The sequence below is a fragment of the Rhamphochromis longiceps genome, linkage group LG4 (assembly GCF_057381845.1).
Source record: "Rhamphochromis longiceps isolate RC_006_pf linkage group LG4, R_longiceps_female_GT1.1, whole genome shotgun sequence".
In the NCBI taxonomy this organism is placed as follows: domain Eukaryota; kingdom Metazoa; phylum Chordata; class Actinopteri; order Cichliformes; family Cichlidae; genus Rhamphochromis; species Rhamphochromis longiceps.
In genome coordinates, this window is record NC_140560.1 from 12,989,106 (window position 1) to 13,015,368 (window position 26,263).

The 26,263-nt window shown below is 39.0% G+C and overlaps 1 protein-coding gene across 1 annotated transcript; it reads left to right on the forward strand.

Moving 5' to 3' along the window:
* The first annotated feature begins 1,612 nt into the window (after window positions 1–1,612).
* On the forward strand, window positions 1,613–6,504 carry LOC146671180 (uncharacterized). The gene is made up of 10 exons (XM_085403368.1): window positions 1,613–1,855; window positions 3,190–3,289; window positions 3,589–3,735; window positions 3,968–4,149; window positions 4,393–4,529; window positions 4,651–4,744; window positions 5,009–5,341; window positions 5,531–5,705; window positions 5,795–5,919; window positions 6,118–6,504. The coding sequence occupies exons 2-10, from the start codon at window positions 3,205–3,207 to the stop codon at window positions 6,442–6,444; spliced, it is 1,605 nt and encodes a 534-aa protein (XP_085259494.1). The 5' UTR covers window positions 1,613–1,855; window positions 3,190–3,204; the 3' UTR covers window positions 6,445–6,504.
* The last annotated feature ends 19,759 nt before the right edge of the window (window positions 6,505–26,263 follow it).

The window sequence follows — 26,263 nt, forward strand, 5'->3', positions numbered from 1 at the left end:
ATGCATTGTCACAAAGGAAAGAACGATGGAAGGAAGGATCACATGCATTGTCACAAAGGAAAGAAGGATGGAAGGAAGGATCACAAGCTTTGTCACAAAGGAAAGAAGGATGGAAGGAAGGATCACAAGCTTTGTCACAAAGGAAAGAAGGATGGAAGGAAGGAAAGATCACAAGCTTTGTCACAAGTGCAATACTTTAATTTTCTGCTGCTCATTCCTGTGCAATATCCCATCTGCCCTCCCGTCATATTTCTTTTCAAGATTTTCTTATTTAATCACTAATGTACATATATTTATATTTATAGATACATATATATTCAGTCATCTTTTCTCTTTTACCATGTCTCTCTAATATTTTGCTCCTTGCTATTTTTCTATTTTCTTTATTATTTTATTTTATTTTAATATATTTTCTCCTACTGTGCATGCTGCTGAGTGACTGCTGCTCGTCAAACACATTTAATTGCAATGTTGACCCTGTGCTAACTTGCATATGACAAATAAATCTGAAAACTGAAACTAAACTAAGGAAAGAAGGATGGAAGGAAAGATCACAAGCTTTGTCACAAAGGAAAGAAGGATGGAAGGAAGGATCACAAGCTTTGTCACAAAGGAAAGAAGGATGGGAGGAAAGATCACAAGCTTTGTCACAAAGGAAAGAACGATGGAAGGCAGGATGACATGCAATGTCACAAAGGAAAGAAGGATGGAAGGAAGAATCACATGCATTGTCACAAAGGAAAGAACGATGGAAGGAAGGATCACATGCATTGTCACAAAGGAAAGAACGATGGAAGGCAGGATGACATGCAATGTCACAAAGGAAAGAAGGATGGAAGGAAGAATCACATGCATTGTCACAAAGGAAAGAAGGATGGAAGGAAGGATCACATGCATTGTCACAAAGGAAAGAACGATGGAAGGCAGGATGACATGCAATGTCACAAAGGAAAGAAGGATGGAAGGAAGAATCACATGCATTGTCACAAAGGAAAGAAGGATGGAAGGAAGTATCACAAGCATTGTCACAAAGGAAAGAAGGATGGAAGGAAGGATCACAAGCATTGTCACAAAGGAAAGAAGGATGGAAGGAAGGATCACATGCATTGTCACAAAGGAAAGAAGGATGGAAGGCAGGATGACATGCAATGTCACAAAGGAAAGAAGGATGGAAGGAAGAATCACATGCATTGTCACAAAGGAAAGAAGGATGGAAGGAAGGATCACATGCATTGTCACAAAGGAAAGAAGGATGGAAGGAAGGATCACAAGCATTGTAACAAAGGAAAGAAGGATGGAAGGAAGGATCACAAGCATTGTCACAAAGGAAAGAAGGATGGAAGGAAGGATTACAAGCTTTGTCACAAAGGAAAGAAGGATGGAAGGAAGGAAGGATCACAAGCTTTGTCACAAAGGAAAGAAGGATGGAAGGAAGGAAGGAAGGATCACAAGCTTTGTCACAAAGGAAAGAAGGATGGAAGGAAGGAAAGATCACAAGCTTTGTCACAAGTGCAATACTTTAATTTTCTGCTGCTCATTCCTGTGCAATATCCAATCTGCCCTCCCGTCATATTTCTTTTCAAGATTTTCTTATTTAATCACTAATGTACACAGCAAAATCCGAAGTGTTGATGTGAGTTAAAATTACTGGTGTTAAAAATTTCGAGTTGAAAAGTGTTGGTTTGAGAGTTACAGTAACACTAACGGTGCTGAAAAAGCTCTGTAGCCGGAGTTATTTCAAAGAGTCAATACTATAACACTCATTTGGAGTTGATTTCCACATCCGGGTTTTTCGCGCTCATGGGCATGAGGAGTCCGCCAGAAGTTTGCTGTCAAGATCGAGGAGGTTGTTCAGGTAAGAACTATACAACAAGACCTATGTTATTTTATCATTATTAAATATTGTAACTAACTAGCCTATAACATTATTTATCAGAAGCATGCAATATTTTCCTAATGTGGAGTGTATTCATCTGCGGTAAGAGATGGGATTCGTTAGCTTAGGTAGCTAAACTATCCTCTATAACAAGTTAATATTGCAGCGAAAATAAATGCGTGCTCAATATAATTCTCAATTCTAGTTAGTTCTAATGTCATAAGAGAAATGCTTTCCAGTGTTCAATGCTTATTAAATGAAACGAGGGAGGAGTTAGCTATCCTCTGGATATGTTAAATGTAATGTTAAAATTTGAATTTGTGGTAGCCTAGCTGGCAGCTAAGACAAATGCGTTTAGCCCACTGCTTTTAAGGGAAGCGAACATTCGCCTCAGAAATATCCTATTTAAAAGTGAACTAAACAATCACATGGAGACGTTCAAGTCAAGTTTTGGAAAGCGTCAAGATAGGCTAATTACACGTGCTACCAGCGAGTTTAGCAGTAGCCTAGCCTACAAATCTTTGAAGTGGCAGGGGGTTATGGAATTCTGTTAGATGTTAGTGACCAAGCAAGGCGCGCTGCGTTTGTGCATGGATTGCTTGCTAACGGTTAGGATATATCATACATGTTGTAGTAGGCCTAATCTAAGGGAACATTTTCCCCTTTTCTACAGTTTTAGTGAAATAGGCTACCATCCAGTGTTTAAGACAAAGCGGTATAACGACTGAGGGTCGTTGACGTCGCCTCCACTGATAATCCTAGCATGTCGTGTCACAAAACAACCACCACAAAGTAGCAACTAGCCAGACGGCTGTGCATGTGTCAGAAACTCCCGATATAAATGTAAGACTTGCACTCATTAATTTACAGTATAAGGGATATTTGTTGTCATAAGTGAAAGCGTGATGAAGGCAGGTGTGCGTTCAACAGGAAATTTTATGTGGATTATCATCCTGACATGGTTTAAACAGAGATGCTTTTCCCCAAGTAGGCTACAGCGATTTACTTGCAACATAGCAGAACTAAGTATCTAGCCTGCGTGCAGACGAGAAGATCGCCGTTGTCGTCTTATAAACATGTGGATGGGTGGATAATTCATTGGATGCTATTTCTGTGTACCCAAGTTCAGCTATTTTAGTGCGCAGGGGGAAGCCAAATTATGTTCCTGAGGTTGAAGTGGTCTGTCACCCCTTCACAGATCATCACACAATGTATAGCCTAATATTTTCTTAAAGTTGTCCGGATTTGTTGCCACTTAAGCTATGGTTTAAATATATGGTAAAAAATATTCTGTGCCCCCTTCTCTCCACCAGGTGCTGTTGTAAGACATGTTGCTGAAAGTGAAATACCTCAATGTAAAGAAGTACATTAAATTGCACGCAGGATTCACTTATCTAGAATTCATCAGTGAAGGTAAGATAACCTGGCAGAACAAAATTTGTTGCACATGTATCAGTTCATCATGTTTGCATCTCATCTATTTAAAAAACGAATTAAATGTTAACACATTTTATTTTAATGTGTGACATTAAAAACAGTACAGAGCAGTAGGCCTAGGCCTATATTGTTGCTGCAGACTTGTCTAATTTAACCATTTTAAAGACAGGTAAAACAGCTGTTAATAAATATTAGCTAAATAAAAAAGTCAAAATTAGTTTTTAAAAAAGTTTTTCAGGCGTTTTAGGTGACATTATGCTTATCTTTTTGTAAAGCCAAAACCAAGTTTGGACTTCCGGATGCTGCTGACCTTGATATTTTCGATGAAACTGACACAGCTGTCGAAGAAGACATTTTTCTGGAGTTACTGGAGGCCCAACCAGACCTATGCCTGACAATACGTGAAAAGATTTCAGATGAAGGTAAATGTTATCATAACTTAAATTTTCAGAGTATAGCCCACTCAATGTAGAGCCAAGTTCTTTTGCTCTTGATGCAGATGACATTGACCTGTCTTCATGCAATATACATGACAGTGGACAGGGCTGGGTCATATTTGTATAGAATGTTGTCTGAACATGAACATTGAAATTGTGTTATTAATGGCATTGTGGAGTAGCCTAAAGAAAGTTAACCAAATCATCTCTCCCAAAGATTTTTGTCCTTTAGCTCATTCCACACCATCCTCCTCGGATACATTATCTTCCCTCACGGACACTATATCACTTTCATCAAGTGACAGTGACCTCAGGGAAAAGGGCATTCCTGCAGGCCGCAGTAGATCCAGCAAAGACAGTTCTGCACCAAATGTTTCTGTGTCAGAGGCTGCAAAAGAGGTAATTGAGAACAGAAAATGTCTTTTGTATTTTTGAGTTGACACCATTTATACTGTAGATTGTTATACAAATTGAAATTCAAAACATGGTGGTTCCCAACTTGCCCTGTATGAAAAAATGTTAGTAGAAGTTAGTGCTTCTTGCTAGATATGTCTTTCACAGGTTTGTTGACATTCCTCTAAACTTTCACCTTTACTGACAAACAAGTTTTTATTGTTATTATTTTCCCTTTTATATGAGCAGATGGTTAAAAATGCCTTGACTAGGAAACCTGGTGGAGAGGAAATTCTTGAAGAATACAATGCCGAAAATTCACTGAGCCACCGCACCCGGCGGCAGCTTGTTAACATATTGGCAAGTGATATGACTGAGAGACATGGGTAAGAGTAATAGTACCTAATAAAAAAGTAAAGATGGGCCATATGGAATATTCTTGTAATGTATACTGCAGTAAAGACACATACTTCTGATTTAACATTGTCAATTGTATTTCCTCTATAGCAGAATTCCCTCCCGTAAGCAAAAGGAGAAATATGCCCTTGGAATAATTACACTCTTTCCCTCATTGAAGGATCCATTTTCTCCAAACGGCTATGTAAGTCATGCAGTGATTGTAAAACAGCACATTATTTAGTTTTCATCATGGAATAATTACATCAGCTAAATGATTTAAAAGAGAAATCTTAATTCCTCTTTCGTAATAACTATTGTCATAAAACTGTATTGAAATTGTGGATGTTGTTTAACATGTATTGCACCTGTTACATGATAATAGTCCTTGGGTTTCTTTTTGCTGAATCTGCAAAGTCTGTAAGATCGCATTTGATGTTTATTTTTCATCTATGTTTAAATGTGACAGGAGCATTTCTACGACGGAGTGAAAGGCACTGGATATGTAGCGTGGCGCCTCAAAACCATGTCCAGGTCTACAACCAAACGGCCAGTGAAGGAAGTCCCAGTGCATCAAGAACAAGGGCCTAAGCGCAGAAGATTAGCAACCACATTGCCTCAGCAACTTAATGGAGATGCCTGCAAGGAGGCCATCTCATTTCTTGTTCACTCTCCTGATGAAGCAAGTGTATTTCAGAAGATGAAAATGACGTTCCAACATCGCCAGGATCTGGTGCATGATCCACAAAGAACTGCAGATGTCTTCAAAACATTTCCACGCTTTTTGGATGTCAAAGGACTAGTAAGTCAAATCACTTGATATTTTCAACTGTTAATCCTTTTTTTTTTTGTTTTGCTGATGTGGATGGCAACAGTAAAAGATGTGATCATTGGTCATCCCAGTCAGGCTATATCCCATATTGGTCAAAATCACATTGCAATGTAAACAATGTTGAGCACTGTCTTTATGTCCTGTGTGTATGATGAACAGGTCAATCAAGACTTCCTGCTGCTGTTTGGTGCTGAAACAGCCACCAAGTTGCTTGAGAAGTGGGACATGTCATTCAAGCCAAAGGTTATTAAAGAAGCCAAACAGCTGACTCAGTCAACTGACCTGTGTCGTTTGATAAAAGCTGCTGAGAAACCAACAGAGAGTGATGCAAATGGTAGGCGTCGCACCATGCTTGTTTGATTTTAATAATATTTATTTTTACCTGTCATTTTGAAATTGTTTTATAAATTCAACCATACACAGACTGGGACAGTGACATGGCCTCTCTGCTGCTACTCCTTCAACTTTTGCCACCCACAGCTGGACGAAAGAGGAGAACCAAAATAAGTCCAACTGATGCAGCACACAAAATGGTGCACTTTCACAAGGTAAATATGTTGTCTCACTTTTTAAAATCCTACAAAACACTTTTTCAGTTTTTGCACTTTTTAGTTTTCCTCTCCATGAAGTATGTGTCTTAGTATTTTGTAATAAGTTAGCAAGGCACATAATGTCAAACTGAATGAATGGTTCATACTCAGCAAGTATAAGCTAGGCCTATATGTCAATATCTCATTTGTTTTTAGTCATGCTGCAGCATTGATGAACACTTGCAAGCAAGAGATGGTAAACAACCATACATCCTCGCTGTTGGTCGAACCCAGAACAGCATTGACACCTTCTACATCGCAGTGGACAAACAGCTCATCCCCTGCCAAGCCACCAGCTCACTCAGTGCTTTTGATGAACTTTTCAAATCCCACTACGTGTTCAACTTATCTTACGACGAGTCACTGGTTCATCTCTACAGTTTTGTGCAGACCACCATATTCAACATTGATGCCACCTCAACAGATGAGTCACCACGTGTTCGTGAGTTGCGTGCCAAAATGTTGAATGAGAACCATGTTTAAATGTTTTATCTGTCAAACTCTGCATAGCACCAGTCAGGCTTTGATAAGTCATTTGCGACTAGGTCAGTTTTTATCCAAGCACCAAATTTAAGTTGGCTTGTTCACAAGATGGTTGCAGCCGTCAGTTCACTACATATTCTGGTTTAAAAAAACATTTAAATAGTGTTCATGATGAAGATTGTTGTCAAAGTGGTGATGCAGAACCCTCAGAGTCATTTCAAGCTGATTTTGACAGATTACAAGATACAGACATAGCAGTTGCAGGAACAAGTGTTACTCAGAGCCTAGAGGTTGGGTGTTCTGAAAACAATGGGTCAGGTCAAAGAATTAAAAAAAATTCTGAAGCAATTTGCACTAAAATTATTGGTAAACTCAATGGTAGTGGTTTGGCAAATAGTTTTGTGTCATCACTTGTTTGTGATTTGGAAGATTTTGCAGATGGACTGCACTGTGAGTTTAAACATAAAGTACTGAACGTTGTGCCAACAGAAAATCCTGTTAGATCTCCAGTGGAAAAATGTCTTGAGACTTTTGACAATCCAGTTGAGAAGTTCGACACTGAAGCTAAAAGAAAGTCATATTTCTGTGAAAAATGGGGAATTGTGGATCCAGTGGAAAAGACTTTAGGAATACGCTATGATACAAGGTTAAATAAAAAAGCAGGCACTTATGACCAGGTACCAGTAAAAGACACTTTTGTGTACATTCCAATTTTGGAAACAATCAAATTTATATGTCGCAATTCTTATATTTGCGAGCTGCTTGCTAAACTATGTGTATCAAAAGAAGACAGATATGAAGACTTTTGTGATGGGAGTTACTATAAGTCTCATCCATTGTTTTCAAAACCACAGACTTCTTTGCAAATTCAGCTTTATTATGATGACTTTGAGACTGCTAATCCACTTGGTTCCAAACGTGGTGTTCACAAAGTTGGTGCAATCTATTTTGTCCTCAGAAATCTGCCTCCAAAGTTAAATTCTGCATTGATGAACATTCATTTGGTTGCATTGTTTCATGCAGAAGATGTGAAAAAATACGGCTTTGATCCTATTTTACAGCCTCTGATTGATGACATAAAGTTTTTGGAGAGCCATGGCATTGATTTACCCTTCTCATCTGAAAAGGTCCATGGCACTATATGTCAGATAACTGGGGACAACTTGGGGATGCACTCAATTTTGGGTTTTGTTGAGTCTTTCAGTGGACGTTACTTTTGTCGTTTGTGTTTAATTGTAAAACAGGATGCACAGAGTGTGTATACTGAGGATGATCCAAAGATCATCTTACGAGGGAAAGAACTTTTTGAAATGCACTGCAGTGAGTTGCAATCTGATCCTCAAAAGCTACATGTGTTTGGCTTAAGAAAGAATTCTACACTGAACACTCTTCAATTCTTTCATGTTTGCCAGAACTTTTCCTTGGACATTATGCATGATATTCTCGAAGGGGTAGCACAATATGAGATAAAGTTACTGTTGGAATATCTGTCAGACAATTTTCTGCCGAAACCTGCTCTTTTGTCACGGATCTATGCTTTTGACTATGGCTACTTGGAGACCAAAAATCGTCCAACAAGGGTGAACTTAGACAGTAGTGGTAATAGTATAGGTCTTAACTCCATTCAGACTCTTTGTCTGATAAGAAACATTCCTTTAATTTTTGGTGATATTGTGCCAGAAGGAAATCAGAACTGGACTATGCTATTGCTATTGTTGCAAATAATTAACATCATATTCTCTCCATCTGTTACACATGGCATGACTGTGCTTCTAAAACATTTAACAATGGAACATCATGACTTGTTCAAATTGTTGTATCCAGGTAGGAACATGATTCCCAAACACCACTTTATGTTGCACTACCCAACTTGCATCAGAAAAATTGGGCCATTATTGCATGTATGGAGCATGAGAGGTGAGGCTAAACATAGGGTGTTCAAAGACACCCTTAAGAACTTTAAGAACATCACAGTGTCACTTGCCAAAAAACATCAAACATCCATAGCATACAAGTGGGAGACATGTCCTTTAAGCCATGTTGAGTATGGGCCCTTGAAATCATTTGATGTTGATAGTGAGGAAAATAGTGAAATGATCTCCCTAGGCTTGCCTGCTGTTGCAGAAGAGGCTTTCTCTGCTAATTGGGTTAACATTAATGGGACTGAGTACAGAACAGGATTGGTCATTTGTTGTGGTTCTGAACATGAGATGCCGGTGTTTTGCAGAATAAAAACAATAGTTTTGGTCAATAGTCACACCTACTTCATAGTTCAGAAGCTTGTGGTTGAAAATTTCAGTGAACATTGCCATGCTTATAAAGTGTTTGAAACGGATGAAAAAGATGTTGTTAAAGCAGACTGTATTGAAATATACAAGCCCTTTGATTTGCAAAGTGCTTATGGTGATGATGATGGTCTGTACATTGTGCCATTATTTTTGTTGTGAACGTATGCTGTATGGTGCTTGGAATTTAATATTTATTAAAATGCTTATGTGACCAATTTTATGTTTTCTCCTTTTATCCTGTAAAGGGACTTAACAAGGATTTTCACTGAATGTAGCACAGTAGTCATACAGTAATTGCACTTTAATGCATTTTTGTATTCAGACAATTAATACAGACTAGTATTTAAAAGCTCATATATGTCACTTTAAAGTGCCAAAATAACACTGTAAAAGTTACAGAATAACACTCTAAGTGAAAACAGTCAACACAATCCAGTGTGAAAATAAACACTTAAAAGTGTCATAAATAACACCATAGTTGTTGTGTAGTAACACCCTCAGTGAAAAGAGTTAACCCAAGCCAGTGTAAAAGTGAACACTTATCAGTGTCCTAAAACAACACTATAAATGTTAGGTAGTTACACTCTGAGTGAAGACACTTCACACCATACAGAGTGAAATTCTAACACTATGGGTGTTATATTTTTAACACTACAATGGAGTTAAAATAATAACACTTTGCAAAGTGTTACTTTAACTCTAAACCAGTGAGAATTATATAAACACTGGAAAAGTGTTAACTTTAACACTATAGGAGTTGAATTAACACTGGAGATTTTGCTGTGTACATATATTTATATTTATAGATACATATATATTCATTCATCTTTTCTCTTTTACCATGTCTCTCTGATATTTTGCTCCTTGCTATTTTTCTATTTTCTTTATAATTTTATTTTATTTTAATATATTTTCTCCTACTGTGCATGCTGCTGAGTGACTGCTGCTCGTCAAACACATTTAATTGCAATGTTGACCCTGTGCTAACTTGCATATGACAAATAAATCTGAAAACTAAAACTAAACTAAGGAAAGAAGGATGGAAGGAAGGATCACATGCATTGTTACAAAGGAAAGAAGGATGGAAGGAAGGATCACAAGCTTTGTCACAAAGGAAAGAAGGATGGAAGGAAGGATCACAAGCTTTGTCACAAAGGAAAGAAGGATGGGAGGAAGGATCACAAGCTTTGTCACAAAGGAAAGAAGGATGGATGGAAGGATCACATGAATTGTCACAAAGGAAAGAAGGATGGAAGGAAGGAAGGATCACAAGCATTGTCACAAAGGAAAGAAGGATGGAAGGAAGAATCACATGCATTGTCACAAAGGAAAGAAGGATGGAAGGAAGGATCACATGCATTGTCACAAAGGAAAGAACGATGGAAAGCAGGATGACATGCAATGTCACAAAGGAAAGAAGGATGGAAGGAAGAATCACATGCATTGTCACAAAGGAAAGAAGGATGGAAGGAAGGATCACAAGCATTGTCACAAAGGAAAGAAGGATGGAAGGAAGGATCACAAGCTTTGTCACAAAGGAAAGAAGGATGGAAGGAAGGAAAGATCACAAGCTTTGTCACAAGTGCAATACTTTAATTTTCTGCTGCTCATTCCTGTGCAATATCCCATCTGCCCTCCCGTCATATTTCTTTTCAAGATTTTCTTATTTAATCACTAATGTACATATATTTATATTTATAGATACATATATATTCAGTCATCTTTTCTCTTTTACCATGTCTCTCTAATATTTTGCTCCTTGCTATTTTTCTATTTTCTTTATTATTTTATTTTATTTTAATATATTTTCTCCTACTGTGCATGCTGCTGAGTGACTGCTGCTCGTCAAACACATTTAATTGCAATGTTGACCCTGTGCTAACTTGCATATGACAAATAAATCTGAAAACTAAAACTAAACTAAGGAAAGAAGGATGGAAGGAAGGATCACAAGCTTTGTCACAAAGGAAAGAAGGATGGAAGGAAGGATCACATGCATTGTCACAAAGGAAAGAAGGGTGGAAGGAAGGATCACATGCATTGTCACAAAGGAAAGAAGGATGGAAGGAAGGATCACATGCATTGTCACAAAGGAAAGAAGGATGGAAGGAAGGATCACATGCATTGTTACAAAGGAAAGAAGGATGGAAGGAAGGATCACAAGCATTGTCACAAAGGAAAGAAGGATGGAAGGAAGGATCACAAGCTTTGTCACAAAGGAAAGAAGGATGGAAGGAAGGAAAGATCACAAGCTTTGTCACAAGTGCAATACTTTAATTTTCTGCTGCTCATTCCTGTGCAATATCCCATCTGCCCTCCCGTCATATTTCTTTTCAAGATTTTCTTATTTAATCACTAATGTACATATATTTATATTTATAGATACATATATATTCAGTCATCTTTTCTCTTTTACCATGTCTCTCTAATATTTTGCTCCTTGCTATTTTTCTATTTTCTTTATTATTTTATTTTATTTTAATATATTTTCTCCTACTGTGCATGCTGCTGAGTGACTGCTGCTCGTCAAACACATTTAATTGCAATGTTGACCCTGTGCTAACTTGCATATGACAAATAAATCTGAAAACTGAAACTAAACTAAGGAAAGAAGGATGGAAGGAAAGATCACAAGCTTTGTCACAAAGGAAAGAAGGATGGAAGGAAGGATCACAAGCTTTGTCACAAAGGAAAGAAGGATGGGAGGAAAGATCACAAGCTTTGTCACAAAGGAAAGAAGGATGGATGGAAGGATCACATGCATTGTCACAAAGGAAAGAAGGATGGAAGGAAGGAAGGATCACAAGCATTGTCACAAAGGAAAGAAGGATGGAAGGAAGAATCACATGCATTGTCACAAAGGAAAGAAGGATGGAAGGAAGGATCACATGCATTGTCACAAAGGAAAGAACGATGGAAGGCAGGATGACATGCAATGTCACAAAGGAAAGAAGGATGGAAGGAAGAATCACATGCATTGTCACAAAGGAAAGAAGGATGGAAGGAAGGATCACATGCATTGTCACAAAGGAAAGAACGATGGAAGGCAGGATGACATGCAATGTCACAAAGGAAAGAAGGATGGAAGGAAGAATCACATGCATTGTCACAAAGGAAAGAAGGATGGAAGGAAGGATCACAAGCATTGTCACAAAGGAAAGAAGGATGGAAGGAAGGATCACATGCATTGTCACAAAGGAAAGAACGATGGAAGGCAGGATGACATGCAATGTCACAAAAGAAAGAAGGATGGAAGGCAGAATCACATGCATTGTCACAAAGGAAAGAAGGATGGAAGGAAGGATCACATGCATTGTCACAAAGGAAAGAAGGATGGAAGGAAGGATCACAAGCATTGTCACAAAGGAAAGAAGGATGGAAGGAAGGATCACAAGCATTGTCACAAAGGAAAAAAGGATGGAAGGAAGGATCACAAGCTTTGTCACAAAGGAAAGAAGGATGGAAGGAAGGAAAGATCACAAGCTTTGTCACAAGTGCAATACTTTAATTTTCTGCTGCTCATTCCTGTGCAATATCCCATCTGCCCTCCCGTCATATTTCTTTTCAAGATTTTCTTATTTAATCACTAATGTACATATATTTATATTTATAGATACATATATATTCAGTCATCTTTTCTCCCTTACCATGTCTCTCTAATATTTTGCTCCTTACTATTTTTCTATTTTCTTTATTGTTTTATTTTATTTTAATATATTTTCTCCTACTGTGCATGCTGCTGAGTGACTGCTGCTCGTCAAACACATTTAATTGCAATGTTGACCCTGTGCTAACTTGCATATGACAAATAAATCTGAAAACTGAAACTAAACTAAGGAAAGAAGGATGGAAGGAAAGATCACAAGCTTTGTCACAAAGGAAAGAAGGATGGAAGGAAGGATCACAAGCTTTGTCACAAAGGAAAGAAGGATGGGAGGAAAGATCACAAGCTTTGTCACAAAGGAAAGAAGGATGGAAGGAAGGATCACATGCATTGTCACAAAGGAAAGAAGGATGGAAGGAAGGATCACAAGCATTGTCACAAAGGAAAGAAGGATGGAAGGAAGGAAGGATCACAAGCATTGTCACAAAGGAAAGAAGGATGGAAGGAAGGATCACAAGCATTGTCACAAAGGAAAGAAGGATGGAAGGAAGGATCACATGCATTGTCACAAAGGAAAGAACGATGGAAGGCAGGATGACATGCAATGTCACAAAGGAAAGAAGGATGGAAGGAAGAATCACATGCATTGTCACAAAGGAAAGAAGGATGGAAGGCAGGATCACATGCATTGTCACAAAGGAAAGAACGATGGAAGGCAGGATGACATGCAATGTCACAAAGAAAAGAAGGATGGAAGGAAGGATCACATGCATTGTCACAAAGGAAAGAAGGATGGAAGGAAGGATCACATGCAATGTCACAAAGGAAAGAAGGATGGAAGGAAGGAAGGATCACAAGCTTTGTCACAAAGGAAAGAAGGATGGAAGGAAGGAAAGATCACAAGCTTTGTCACAAGTGCAATACTTTAATTTTCTGCTGCTCATTCCTGTGCAATATCCCATCTGTCCTCCCGTCATATTTCTTTTCAAGATTTTCTTATTTAATCACTAATGTACATATATTTATATTTATAGATACATATATATTCAGTCATCTTTTCTCTTTTACCATGTCTCTCTAATATTTTGCTCCTTGCTATTTTTCTATTTTCTTTATTATCTTATTTTATTTTAATATATTTTCTCCTACTGTGCATGCTGCTGAGTGACTGCTGCTCGTCAAACACATTTAATTGCAATGTTGACCCTGTGCTAACTTGCATATGACAAATAAATCTGAAAACAAAAACTAAACTAAGGAAAGAAGGATGGAAGGAAGGATCACAAGCTTTGTCACAAAGGAAAGAAGGATGGAAGGAAGGATCACATGCATTGTCACAAAGGAAAGAAGGGTGGAAGGAAGGATCACATGCATTGTCACAAAGGAAAGAAGGATGGAAGGAAGGATCACATGCATTGTCACAAAGGAAAGAAGGATGGAAGGAAGGATCACATGCATTGTTACAAAGGAAAGAAGGATGGAAGGAAGGATCACAAGCATTGTCACAAAGGAAAGAAGGATGGAAGGAAGGATTACATGCATTGTCACAAAGGAAAGAAGGATGGAAGGATGGATCACAAGCTTTGTCACAAAGGAAAGAAGGATGGAAGGAAGGATCACAAGCTTTGTCACAAAGGAAAGAAGGATGGAAGGAAGGATCACAAGCTTTGTCACAAAGGAAAGAAGGATGGAAGGAAGGATCACAAGCATTGTCACAAAGGAAAGAAGGATGGAAGGAAGAATCACATGCATTGTCACAAAGGAAAGAAGGATGGAAGGAAGGATCACATGCATTGTCACAAAGGAAAGAAGGATGGAAGGAAGGATCACATGCATTGTCACAAAGGAAAGAAGGATGGAAGGAAGGATCACAAGCATTGTCACAAAGGAAAGAAGGATGGAAGGAAGGATCACAAGCATTGTCACAAAGGAAAGAAGGATGGAAGGAAGGATCACAAGCTTTGTCACAAAGGAAAGAAGGATGGAAGGAAGGAAAGATCACAAGCTTTGTCACAAGTGCAATACTTTAATTTTCTGCTGCTCATTCCTGTGCAATATCCCATCTGCCCTCCCGTCATATTTCTTTTCAAGATTTTCTTATTTAATCACTAATGTACATATATTTATATTTATAGATACATATATATTCAGTCATCTTTTCTCTTTTACCATGTCTCTCTAATATTTTGTTCCTTACTATTTTTCTATTTTCTTTATTGTTTTATTTTATTTTAATATATTTTCTCCTACTGTGCATGCTGCTGAGTGACTGCTGCTCGTCAAACACATTTAATTGCAATGTTGACCCTGTGCTAACTTGCATATGACAAATAAATCTGAAAACTGAAACTAAACTAAGGAAAGAAGGATGGAAGGAAAGATCACAAGCTTTGTCACAAAGGAAAGAAGGATGGAAGGAAGGATCACAAGCTTTGTCACAAAGGAAAGAAGGATGGGAGGAAAGATCACAAGCTTTGTCACAAAGGAAAGAAGGATGGATGGAAGGATCACATGCATTGTCACAAAGGAAAGAAGGATGGAAGGAAGGATCACAAGCATTGTCACAAAGGAAAGAAGGATGGAAGGAAGGATCACATGCATTGTTACAAAGGAAAGAACGATGGAAGGCAGGATGACATGCATTGTCACAAAGGAAAGAAGGATGGAAGGATGGATCACAAGCTTTGTCACAAAGGAAAGAAGGATGGAAGGAAGGATCACAAGCTTTGTCACAAAGGAAAGAAGGATGGAAGGAAGGATCACATGCATTGTCACAAAGGAAAGAAGGATGGAAGGATGGATCACAAGCTTTGTCACAAAGGAAAGAAGGATGGAAGGAAGGATCACAAGCTTTGTCACAAAGGAAAGAAGGATGGAAGGAAGGATCACAAGCTTTGTCACAAAGGAAAGAAGGATGGAAGGAAGGATCACAAGCATTGTCACAAAGGAAAGAAGGATGGAAGGAAGAATCACATGCATTGTCACAAAGGAAAGAAGGATGGAAGGAAGGATCACATGCATTGTCACAAAGGAAAGAAGGATGGAAGGAAGGATCACATGCATTGTCACAAAGGAAAGAAGGATGGAAGGAAGGATCACAAGCATTTTCACAAAGGAAAGAAGGATGGAAGGAAGGATCACAAGCATTGTCACAAAGGAAAGAAGGATGGAAGGAAGGATCACAAGCTTTGTCACAAAGGAAAGAAGGATGGAAGGAAGGATCACATGCATTGTCACAAAGGAAAGAAGGATGGAAGGATGGATCACAAGCTTTGTCACAAAGGAAAGAAGGATGGAAGGAAGGATCACAAGCATTGTCACAAAGGAAAGAAGGATGGAAGGAAGAATCACATGCATTGTCACAAAGGAAAGAAGGATGGAAGGAAGGATCACATGCATTGTCACAAAGGAAAGAAGGATGGAAGGAAGGATCACAAGCATTGTCACAAAGGAAAGAAGGATGGAAGGAAGGATCACAAGCATTGTCACAAAGGAAAGAAGGATGGAAGGAAGGATCACAAGCTTTGTCACAAAGGAAAGAAGGATGGAAGGAAGGAAAGATCACAAGCTTTGTCACAAGTGCAATACTTTAATTTTCTGCTGCTCATTCCTGTGCAATATCCCATCTGCCCTCCCGTCATATTTCTTTTCAAGATTTTCTTATTTAATCACTAATGTACATATATTTATATTTATAGATACATATATATTCAGTCATCTTTTCTCTTTTACCATGTCTCTCTAATATTTTGCTCCTTACTATTTTTCTATTTTCTTTATTGTTTTATTTTATTTTAATATATTTTCTCCTACTGTGCATGCTGCTGAGTGACTGCTGCTCGTCAAACACATTTAATTGCAATGTTGACCCTGTGCTAACTTGCATATGACAAATAATCTGAAAACTGAAACTAAACTAAGGAAAGAAGGATGGAAGGAAAGATCACAAGCTTTGTCACAAAGGAAAGAAGGATGGAAGGAAGGATCACAAGCTTTGTCACAAAGGAAAGAAGGATGGGAGGAAAGATCACAAGCTTTGTCACAAAGGAAAGAAGGATGGATGGAAGGATCACATGCATTGTCACAAAGGAAAGAAGGAAGGAAGGAAGGAAGGAAGGATCACAAGCATTGTCACAAAGGAAAGAAGGATGGAAGGAAGAATCACATGCATTGTCACAAAGGAAAGAAGGATGGAAGGAAGGATCACATGCATTGTCACAAAGGAAAGAACGATGGAAGGAAGGATCACATGCATTGTCACAAAGGAAAGAAGGATGGAAGGAAGGATCACATGCATTGTCACAAAGGAAAGAACGATGGAAGGCAGGATGACATGCAATGTCACAAAGGAAAGAAGGATGGAAGGAAGAATCACATGCATTGTCACAAAGGAAAGAACGATGGAAGGAAGGATCACAAGCTTTGTCACAAAGGAAAGAAGGATGGAAGGAAGGATCACATGCATTGTCACAAAGGAAAGAAGGATGGAAGAAAGGATCACATGCATTGTCACAAAGGAAAGAACGATGGAAGGCAGGATGACATGCAATGTCACAAAGGAAAGAAGGATGGAAGGAAGAATCACATGCATTGTCACAAAGGAAAGAAGGATGGAAGGAAGGATCACAAGCATTGTCACAAAGGAAAGAAGGATGGAAGGAAGGATCACATGCATTGTCACAAAGGAAAGAACGATGGAAGGCAGGATGACATGCAATGTCACAAAGGAAAGAAGGATGGAAGGAAGAATCACATGCATTGTCACAAAGGATAGAAGGATGGAAGGAAGGATCACATGCATTGTCACAAAGGAAAGAAGGATGGAAGGAAGGATCACAAGCATTGTCACAAAGGAAAGAAGGATGGAAGGAAGGATCACAAGCATTGTCACAAAGGAAAGAAGGATGGAAGGAAGGATCACAAGCTTTGTCACAAAGGAAAGAAGGATGGAAGGAAGGATCACAAGCATTGTCACAAAGGAAAGAAGGATGGAAGGAAGGATCACATGCATTGTCACAAAGGAAAGAAGGATGGAAGGAAGGATCACAAGCTTTGTCACAAAGGAAAGAAGGATGGAAGGAAGGATCACAAGCTTTGTCACAAAGGAAAGAAGGATGGAAGGAAGGATCACATGCATTGTCACAAAGGAAAGAAGGATGGAAGGATGGATCACAAGCTTTGTCACAAAGGAAAGAAGGATGGAAGGAAGGATCACAAGCATTGTCACAAAGGAAAGAAGGATGGAAGGAAGAATCACATGCATTGTCACAAAGGAAAGAAGGATGGAAGGAAGGATCACATGCATTGTCACAAAGGAAAGAAGGATGGAAGGAAGGATCACATGCATTGTCACAAAGGAAAGAAGGATGGAAGGAAGAATCACATGCATTGTCACAAAGGAAAGAAGGATGGAAGGAAGGATCACATGCATTGTCACAAAGGAAAGAAGGATGTAAGGAAGGATCACAAGCATTGTCACAAAGGAAAGAAGGATGGAAGGAAGGATCACATGCATTGTCACAAAGGAAAGAACGATGGAAGGCAGGATGACATGCAATGTCACAAAGGAAAGAAGGATGGAAGGAAGAATCACATGCATTGTCACAAAGGAAAGAAGGATGGAAGGAAGGATCACATGCATTGTCACAAAGGAAAGAAGGATGGAAGGAAGGATCACAAGCATTGTCACAAAGGAAAGAAGGATGGAAGGAAGGATCACAAGCATTGTCACAAAGGAAAGAAGGATGGAAGGAAGGATCACAAGCTTTGTCACAAAGGAAAGAAGGATGGAAGGAAGGAAAGATCACAAGCTTTGTCACAAGTGCAATACTTTAATTTTCTGCTGCTCATTCCTGTGCAATATCCCATCTGCCCTCCCGTCATATTTCTTTTCAAGATTTTCTTATTTAATCACTAATGTACATATATTTATATTTATAGATACATATATATTCAGTCATCTTTTCTCTTTTACCATGCTCTCTAACATTTTGCTCCTTACTATTTTTCTATTTTCTTTATTGTTTTATTTTATTTTAATATATTTTCTCCTACTGTGCATGCTGCTGAGTGACTGCTGCTCGTCAAACACATTTAATTGCAATGTTGACCCTGTGCTAACTTGCATATGACAAATAAATCTGAAAACTGAAACTAAACTAAGGAAAGAAGGATGGAAGGAAAGATCACAAGCTTTGTCACAAAGGAAAGAAGGATGGAAGGAAGGATCACAAGCTTTGTCACAAAGGAAAGAAGGATGGGAGGAAAGATCACAAGCTTTGTCACAAAGGAAAGAAGGATGGATGGAAGGATCACATGCATTGTCACAAAGGAAAGAAGGATGGAAGGAAGGAAGGATCACAAGCATTGTCACAAAGGAAAGAAGGATGGAAGGAAGAATCACATGCATTGTCACAAAGGAAAGAAGGATGGAAGGAAGGATCACATGCATTGTCACAAAGGAAAGAACGATGGAAGGAAGGATCACATGCAATGTCACAAAGGAAAGAAGGATGGAAGGAAGAATCACATGCATTGTCACAAAGGAAAGAAGGATGGAAGGAAGGATCACAAGCATTGTCACAAAGGAAAGAAGGATGGAAGGAAGGATCACAAGCATTGTCACAAAGGAAAGAAGGATGGAAGGAAGGATCACATGCATTGTCACAAAGGAAAGAAGGATGGAAGGCAGGATGACATGCAATGTCACAAAGGAAAGAAGGATGGAAGGAAGAATCACATGCATTGTCACAAAGGAAAGAAGGATGGAAGGAAGGATCACAAGCATTGTCACAAAGGAAAGAAGGATGGAAGGAAGGATCACATGCATTGTCACAAAGGAAAGAAGGATTGAAGGAAGGATCACAAGCATTGTCACAAAGGAAAGAAGGATGGAAGGAAGGATCACATGCATTGTCACAAAGGAAAGAAGGATGGAAGGAAGGATCACAAGCTTTGTCACAAAGGAAAGAAGGATGGAAGGAAGGATCACAAGCTTTGTCACAAAGGAAAGAAGGATGGAAGGAAGGATCACATGCATTGTCACAAAGGAAAGAAGGATGGAAGGATGGATCACAAGCTTTGTCACAAAGGAAAGAAGGATGGAAGGAAGGATCACAAGCATTGTCACAAAGGAAAGAAGGATGGAAGGAAGAATCACATGCATTGTCACAAAGGAAAGAAGGATGGAAGGAAGGATCACATGCATTGTCACAAAGGAAAGAAGGATGGAAGGAAGGATCACATGCATTGTCACAAAGGAAAGAAGGATGGAAGGAAGGATCACAAGCATTGTCACAAAGGAAAGAAGGATGGAAGGAAGAATCACATGCATTGTCACAAAGGAAAGAAGGATGGAAGGAAGGATCACATGCATTGTCACAAAGGAAAGAACGATGGAAGGCAGGATGACATGCAATGTCACAAAGGAAAGAAGGATGGAAGGAAGAATCACATGCATTGTCACAAAGGAAAGAAGGATGGAAGGAAGGATCACAAGCATTGTCACAAAGGAAAGAAGGATGGAAGGAAGGATCACAAGCATTGTCACAAAGGAAAGAAGGATGGAAGGAAGGATCACAAGCATTGTCACAAAGGAAAGAACGATGGAAGGCAGGATGACATGCAATGTCACAAAGGAAAGAAGGATGGAAGGAAGGATCACATGCATTGTCACAAAGGAAAGAAGGATGGAAGGAAGAATCACATGCATTGTCACAAAGGAAAGAAGGATTGAAGGAAGGATCACAAGCATTGTCACAAAGGAAAGAAGGATGGAAGGATGGATCACAAGCTTTGTCACAAAGGAAAGAAGGATGGAAGGAAGGATCACAAGCTTTGTCACAAAGGAAAGAAGGATGGAAGGAAGGATCACATGCAATGTCACAAAGGAAAGAAGGATGGAAGGAAGGAAGGAAGGATCACAAGCTTTGTCACAAAGGAAAGAAGGATGGAAGGAAGGAAAGATCACAAGCTTTGTCACAAGTGCAATACTTTAATTTTCTGCTGCTCATTCCTGTGCAATATCCCATCTGCCCTCCCGTCATATTTCTTTTCAAGATTTTCTTATTTAATCACTAATGTACATATATTTATATTTATAGATACATATATATTCAGTCATCTTTTCTCTTTTACCATGTCTCTCTAATATTTTGCTCCTTACTATTTTTCTATTTTCTTTATTGTTTTATTTTATTTTAATATATTTTCTCCTACTGTGCATGCTGCTGAGTGACTGCTGCTCGTCAAACACATTTAATTGCAATGTTGACCCTGTGCTAACTTGCATATGACAAATAAATCTGAAAACTGAAACTAAACTAAGGAAAGAAGGATGGAAGGAAAGATCACAAGCTTTGTCACAAAGGAAAGAAGGATGGAAGGAAGGATCACAAGCTTTGTCACAAAGGAAAGAAGGATGGGAGGAAAGATCACAAACTTTGTCACAAAGGAAAGAAGGATGGATGGAAGGATCACATGCATTGTCACAAAGGAAAGAAGGATGGAAGGAAGGAAGGATCACATGCATTGTCACAAAGGAAAGAAGGATTGAAGGAAGGATCACAAGCATTGTCACAAAGGAAAGAAGGATGGAAGGAAGGATCACAAGCATTGTCACAAAGGAAAGAAGGATGGAAGGAAGGATCACATGCATTGTCACAAAGGAAAGAAGGATGGAAGGAAGGATCACAAGCTTTGTCACAAAGGAAAGAAGGATGGAAGGAAGGATCACAAGCTTTGTCACAAAGGAAAGAAGGATGGAAGGAAGGATCACATGCATTGTCACAAAGGAAAGAAGGATGGAAGGATGGATCACAAGCTTTGTCACAAAGGAAAGAAGGATGGAAGGAAGGATCACAAGCATTGTCACAAAGGAAAGAAGGATGGAAGGAAGAATCACATGCATTGTCACAAAGGAAAGAAGGATGGAAGGAAGGATCACATGCATTGTCACAAAGGAAAGAAGGATGGAAGGAAGGATCACATGCATTGTCACAAAGGAAAGAAGGATGGAAGGAAGGATCACATGCATTGTCACAAAGGAAAGAAGGATTGAAGGAAGGATCACAAGCATTGTCACAAAGGAAAGAAGGATGGAAGGATGGATCACAAGCTTTGTCACAAAGGAAAGAAGGATGGAAGGAAGGATCACATGCATTGTCACAAAGGAAAGAACGATGGAAGGCAGGATGACATGCAATGTCACAAAGGAAAGAAGGATGGAAGGAAGAATCACATGCATTGTCACAAAGGAAAGAAGGATGGAAGGAAGGATCACATGCATTGTCACAAAGGAAAGAAGGATGTAAGGAAGGATCACAAGCATTGTCACAAAGGAAAGAAGGATGGAAGGAAGGATCACATGCATTGTCACAAAGGAAAGAACGATGGAAGGCAGGATGACATGCAATGTCACAAAGGAAAGAAGGATGGAAGGAAGAATCACATGCATTGTCACAAAGGAAAGAAGGATGGAAGGAAGGATCACATGCATTGTCACAAAGGAAAGAAGGATGGAAGGAAGGATCACAAGCATTGTCACAAAGGAAAGAAGGATGGAAGGAAGGATCACAAGCATTGTCACAAAGGAAAGAAGGATGGAAGGAAGGATCACAAGCTTTGTCACAAAGGAAAGAAGGATGGAAGGAAGGAAAGATCACAAGCTTTGTCACAAGTGCAATACTTTAATTTTCTGCTGCTCATTCCTGTGCAATATCCCATCTGCCCTCCCGTCATATTTCTTTTCAAGATTTTCTTATTTAATCACTAATGTACATATATTTATATTTATAGATACATATATATTCAGTCATCTTTTCTCTTTTACCATGCTCTCTAACATTTTGCTCCTTACTATTTTTCTATTTTCTTTATTGTTTTATTTTATTTTAATATATTTTCTCCTACTGTGCATGCTGCTGAGTGACTGCTGCTCGTCAAACACATTTAATTGCAATGTTGACCCTGTGCTAACTTGCATATGACAAATAAATCTGAAAACTGAAACTAAACTAAGGAAAGAAGGATGGAAGGAAAGATCACAAGCTTTGTCACAAAGGAAAGAAGGATGGAAGGAAGGATCACAAGCTTTGTCACAAAGGAAAGAAGGATGGGAGGAAAGATCACAAGCTTTGTCACAAAGGAAAGAAGGATGGATGGAAGGATCACATGCATTGTCACAAAGGGAAGAAGGATTGAAGGAAGGAAGGATCACAAGCATTGTCACAAAGGAAAGAAGGATGGAAGGAAGAATCACATGCATTGTCACAAAGGAAAGAAGGATGGAAGGAAGGATCACATGCATTGTCACAAAGGAAAGAACGATGGAAGGAAGGATCACATGCAATGTCACAAAGCAAAGAAGGATGGAAGGAAGAATCACATGCATTGTCACAAAGGAAAGAAGGATGGAAGGAAGGATCACAAGCATTGTCACAAAGGAAAGAAGGATGGAAGGAAGGATCACATGCATTGTCACAAAGGAAAGAAGGATGGAAGGCAGGATGACATGCAATGTCACAAAGGAAAGAAGGATGGAAGGAAGAATCACATGCATTGTCACAAAGGAAAGAAGGATGGAAGGAAGGATCACAAGCATTGTCACAAAGGAAAGAAGGATGGAAGGAAGGATCACATGCATTGTCACAAAGGAAAGAAGGATTGAAGGAAGGATCACAAGCATTGTCACAAAGGAAAGAAGGATGGAAGGAAGGATCACATGCATTGTCACAAAGGAAAGAAGGATGGAAGGAAGGATCACAAGCTTTGTCACAAAGGAAAGAAGGATGGAAGGAAGGATCACAAGCTTTGTCACAAAGGAAAGAAGGATGGAAGAAGGATCACATGCATTGTCACAAAGGAAAGAAGGATGGAAGGATGGATCACAAGCTTTGTCACAAAGGAAAGAAGGATGGAAGGAAGGATCACAAGCATTGTCACAAAGGAAAGAAGGATGGAAGGAAGAATCACATGCATTGTCACAAAGGAAAGAAGGATGGAAGGAAGGATCACATGCATTGTCACAAAGGAAAGAAGGATGGAAGGAAGGATCACATGCATTGTCACAAAGGAAAGAAGGATGGAAGGAAGGATCACAAGCATTGTCACAAAGGAAAGAAGGATGGAAGGAAGAATCACATGCATTGTCACAAAGGAAAGAAGGATGGAAGGAAGGATCACATGCATTGTCACAAAGGAAAGAACGATGGAAGGCAGGATGACATGCAATGTCACAAAGGAAAGAAGGATGGAAGGAAGAATCACATGCATTGTCACAAAGGAAAGAAGGATGGAAGGAAGGATCACAAGCATTGTCACAAAGGAAAGAAGGATGGAAGGAAGGATCACAAGCATTGTCACAAAGGAAAGAAGGATGGAAGGAAGGATCACAAGCATTGTCACAAAGGAAAGAACGATGGAAGGCAGGATGACATGCAATGTCACAAAGGAAAGAAGGATGGAAGGAAGGATCACATGCATTGTCACAAAGGAAAGAAGGATGGAAGGAAGAATCACATGCATTGTCACAAAGGAAAGAAGGATTGAAGGAAGGATCACAAGCATTGTCACAAAGGAAAGAAGGATGGAAGGATGGATCACAAGCTTTGTCACAAAGGAAAGAAGGATGGAAGGAAGGATCACAAGCTTTGTCACAAAGGAAAGAAGGATGGAAGGAAGGATCACATGCAATGTCACAAAGGAAAGAAGGATGGAAGGAAGGAAGGAAGGATCACAAGCTTTGTCACAAAGGAAAGAAGGATGGAAGGAAGGAAAGATCACAAGCTTTGTCACAAGTGCAATACTTTAATTTTCTGCTGCTCATTCCTGTGCAATATCCCATCTGCCCTCCCGTCATATTTCTTTTCAAGATTTTCTTATTTAATCACTAATGTACATATATTTATATTTATAGATACATATATATTCAGTCATCTTTTCTCTTTTACCATGTCTCTCTAATATTTTGCTCCTTACTATTTTTCTATTTTCTTTATTGTTTTATTTTATTTTAATATATTTTCTCCTACTGTGCATGCTGCTGAGTGACTGCTGCTCGTCAAACACATTTAATTGCAATGTTGACCCTGTGCTAACTTGCATATGACAAATAAATCTGAAAACTGAAACTAAACTAAGGAAAGAAGGATGGAAGGAAAGATCACAAGCTTTGTCACAAAGGAAAGAAGGATGGAAGGAAGGATCACAAGCTTTGTCACAAAGGAAAGAAGGATGGGAGGAAAGATCACAAACTTTGTCACAAAGGAAAGAAGGATGGATGGAAGGATCACATGCATTGTCACAAAGGAAAGAAGGATGGAAGGAAGGAAGGATCACATGCATTGTCACAAAGGAAAGAAGGATTGAAGGAAGGATCACAAGCATTGTCACAAAGGAAAGAAGGATGGAAGGAAGGATCACAAGCATTGTCACAAAGGAAAGAAGGATGGAAGGAAGGATCACATGCATTGTCACAAAGGAAAGAAGGATGGAAGGAAGGATCACAAGCTTTGTCACAAAGGAAAGAAGGATGGAAGGAAGGATCACAAGCTTTGTCACAAAGGAAAGAAGGATGGAAGGAAGGATCACATGCATTGTCACAAAGGAAAGAAGGATGGAAGGATGGATCACAAGCTTTGTCACAAAGGAAAGAAGGATGGAAGGAAGGATCACAAGCATTGTCACAAAGGAAAGAAGGATGGAAGGAAGAATCACATGCATTGTCACAAAGGAAAGAAGGATGGAAGGAAGGATCACATGCATTGTCACAAAGGAAAGAAGGATGGAAGGAAGGATCACATGCATTGTCACAAAGGAAAGAAGGATGGAAGGAAGGATCACAAGCATTGTCACAAAGGAAAGAAGGATGGAAGGAAGGATCACAAGCTTTGTCACAAAGGAAAGAAGGATTGAAGGAAGGAAAGATCACAAGCTTTGTCACAAGTGCAATACTTTAATTTTCTGCTGCTCATTCCTGTGCAATATCCCATCTGCCCTCCCGTCATATTTCTTTTCAAGATTTTCTTATTTAATCACTAATGTACATATATTTATATTTATAGATACATATATATTCAGTCATCTTTTCTCTTTTACCATGTCTCTCTAATATTTTGCTCCTTACTATTTTTCTATTTTCTTTATTGTTTTATTTTATTTTAATATATTTTCTCCTACTGTGCATGCTGCTGAGTGACTGCTGCTCGTCAAACACATTTAATTGCAATGTTGACCCTGTGCTAACTTGCATATGACAAATAAATCTGAAAACTGAAACTAAACTAAGGAAAGAAGGATGGAAGGAAAGATCACAAGCTTTGTCACAAAGGAAAGAAGGATGGAAGGAAGGAAGGATCACAAGCATTGTCACAAAGGAAAGAACGATGGAAGGAAGGATCACAAGCATTGTCACAAAGGAAAGAAGGATGGAAGGAAGGATCACAAGCATTGTCACAAAGGAAAGAAGGATGGAAGGAAGGATCACATGCATTGTCACAAAGGAAAGAACGATGGAAGGCAGGATGACATGCAATGTCACAAAGGAAAGAAGGATGGAAGGAAGAATCACATGCATTGTCACAAAGGAAAGAAGGATGGAAGGAAGGATCACATGCATTGTCACAAAGGAAAGAACGATGGAAGGAAGGATCACAAGCATTGTCACAAAGGAAAGAAGGATGGAAGGAAGGATCACAAGCATTGTCACAAAGGAAAGAACGATGGAAGGCAGGATGACATGCAATGTCACAAAGGAAAGAAGGATGGAAGGAAGAATCACATGCATTGTCACAAAGGAAAGAAGGATGGAAGGAAGGATCACATGCATTGTCACAAAGGAAAGAAGGATGGAAGGAAGCATCACATGCATTGTCACAAAGGAAAGAAGGATGGAAGGAAGGATCACAAGCATTGTCACAAAGGAAAGAAG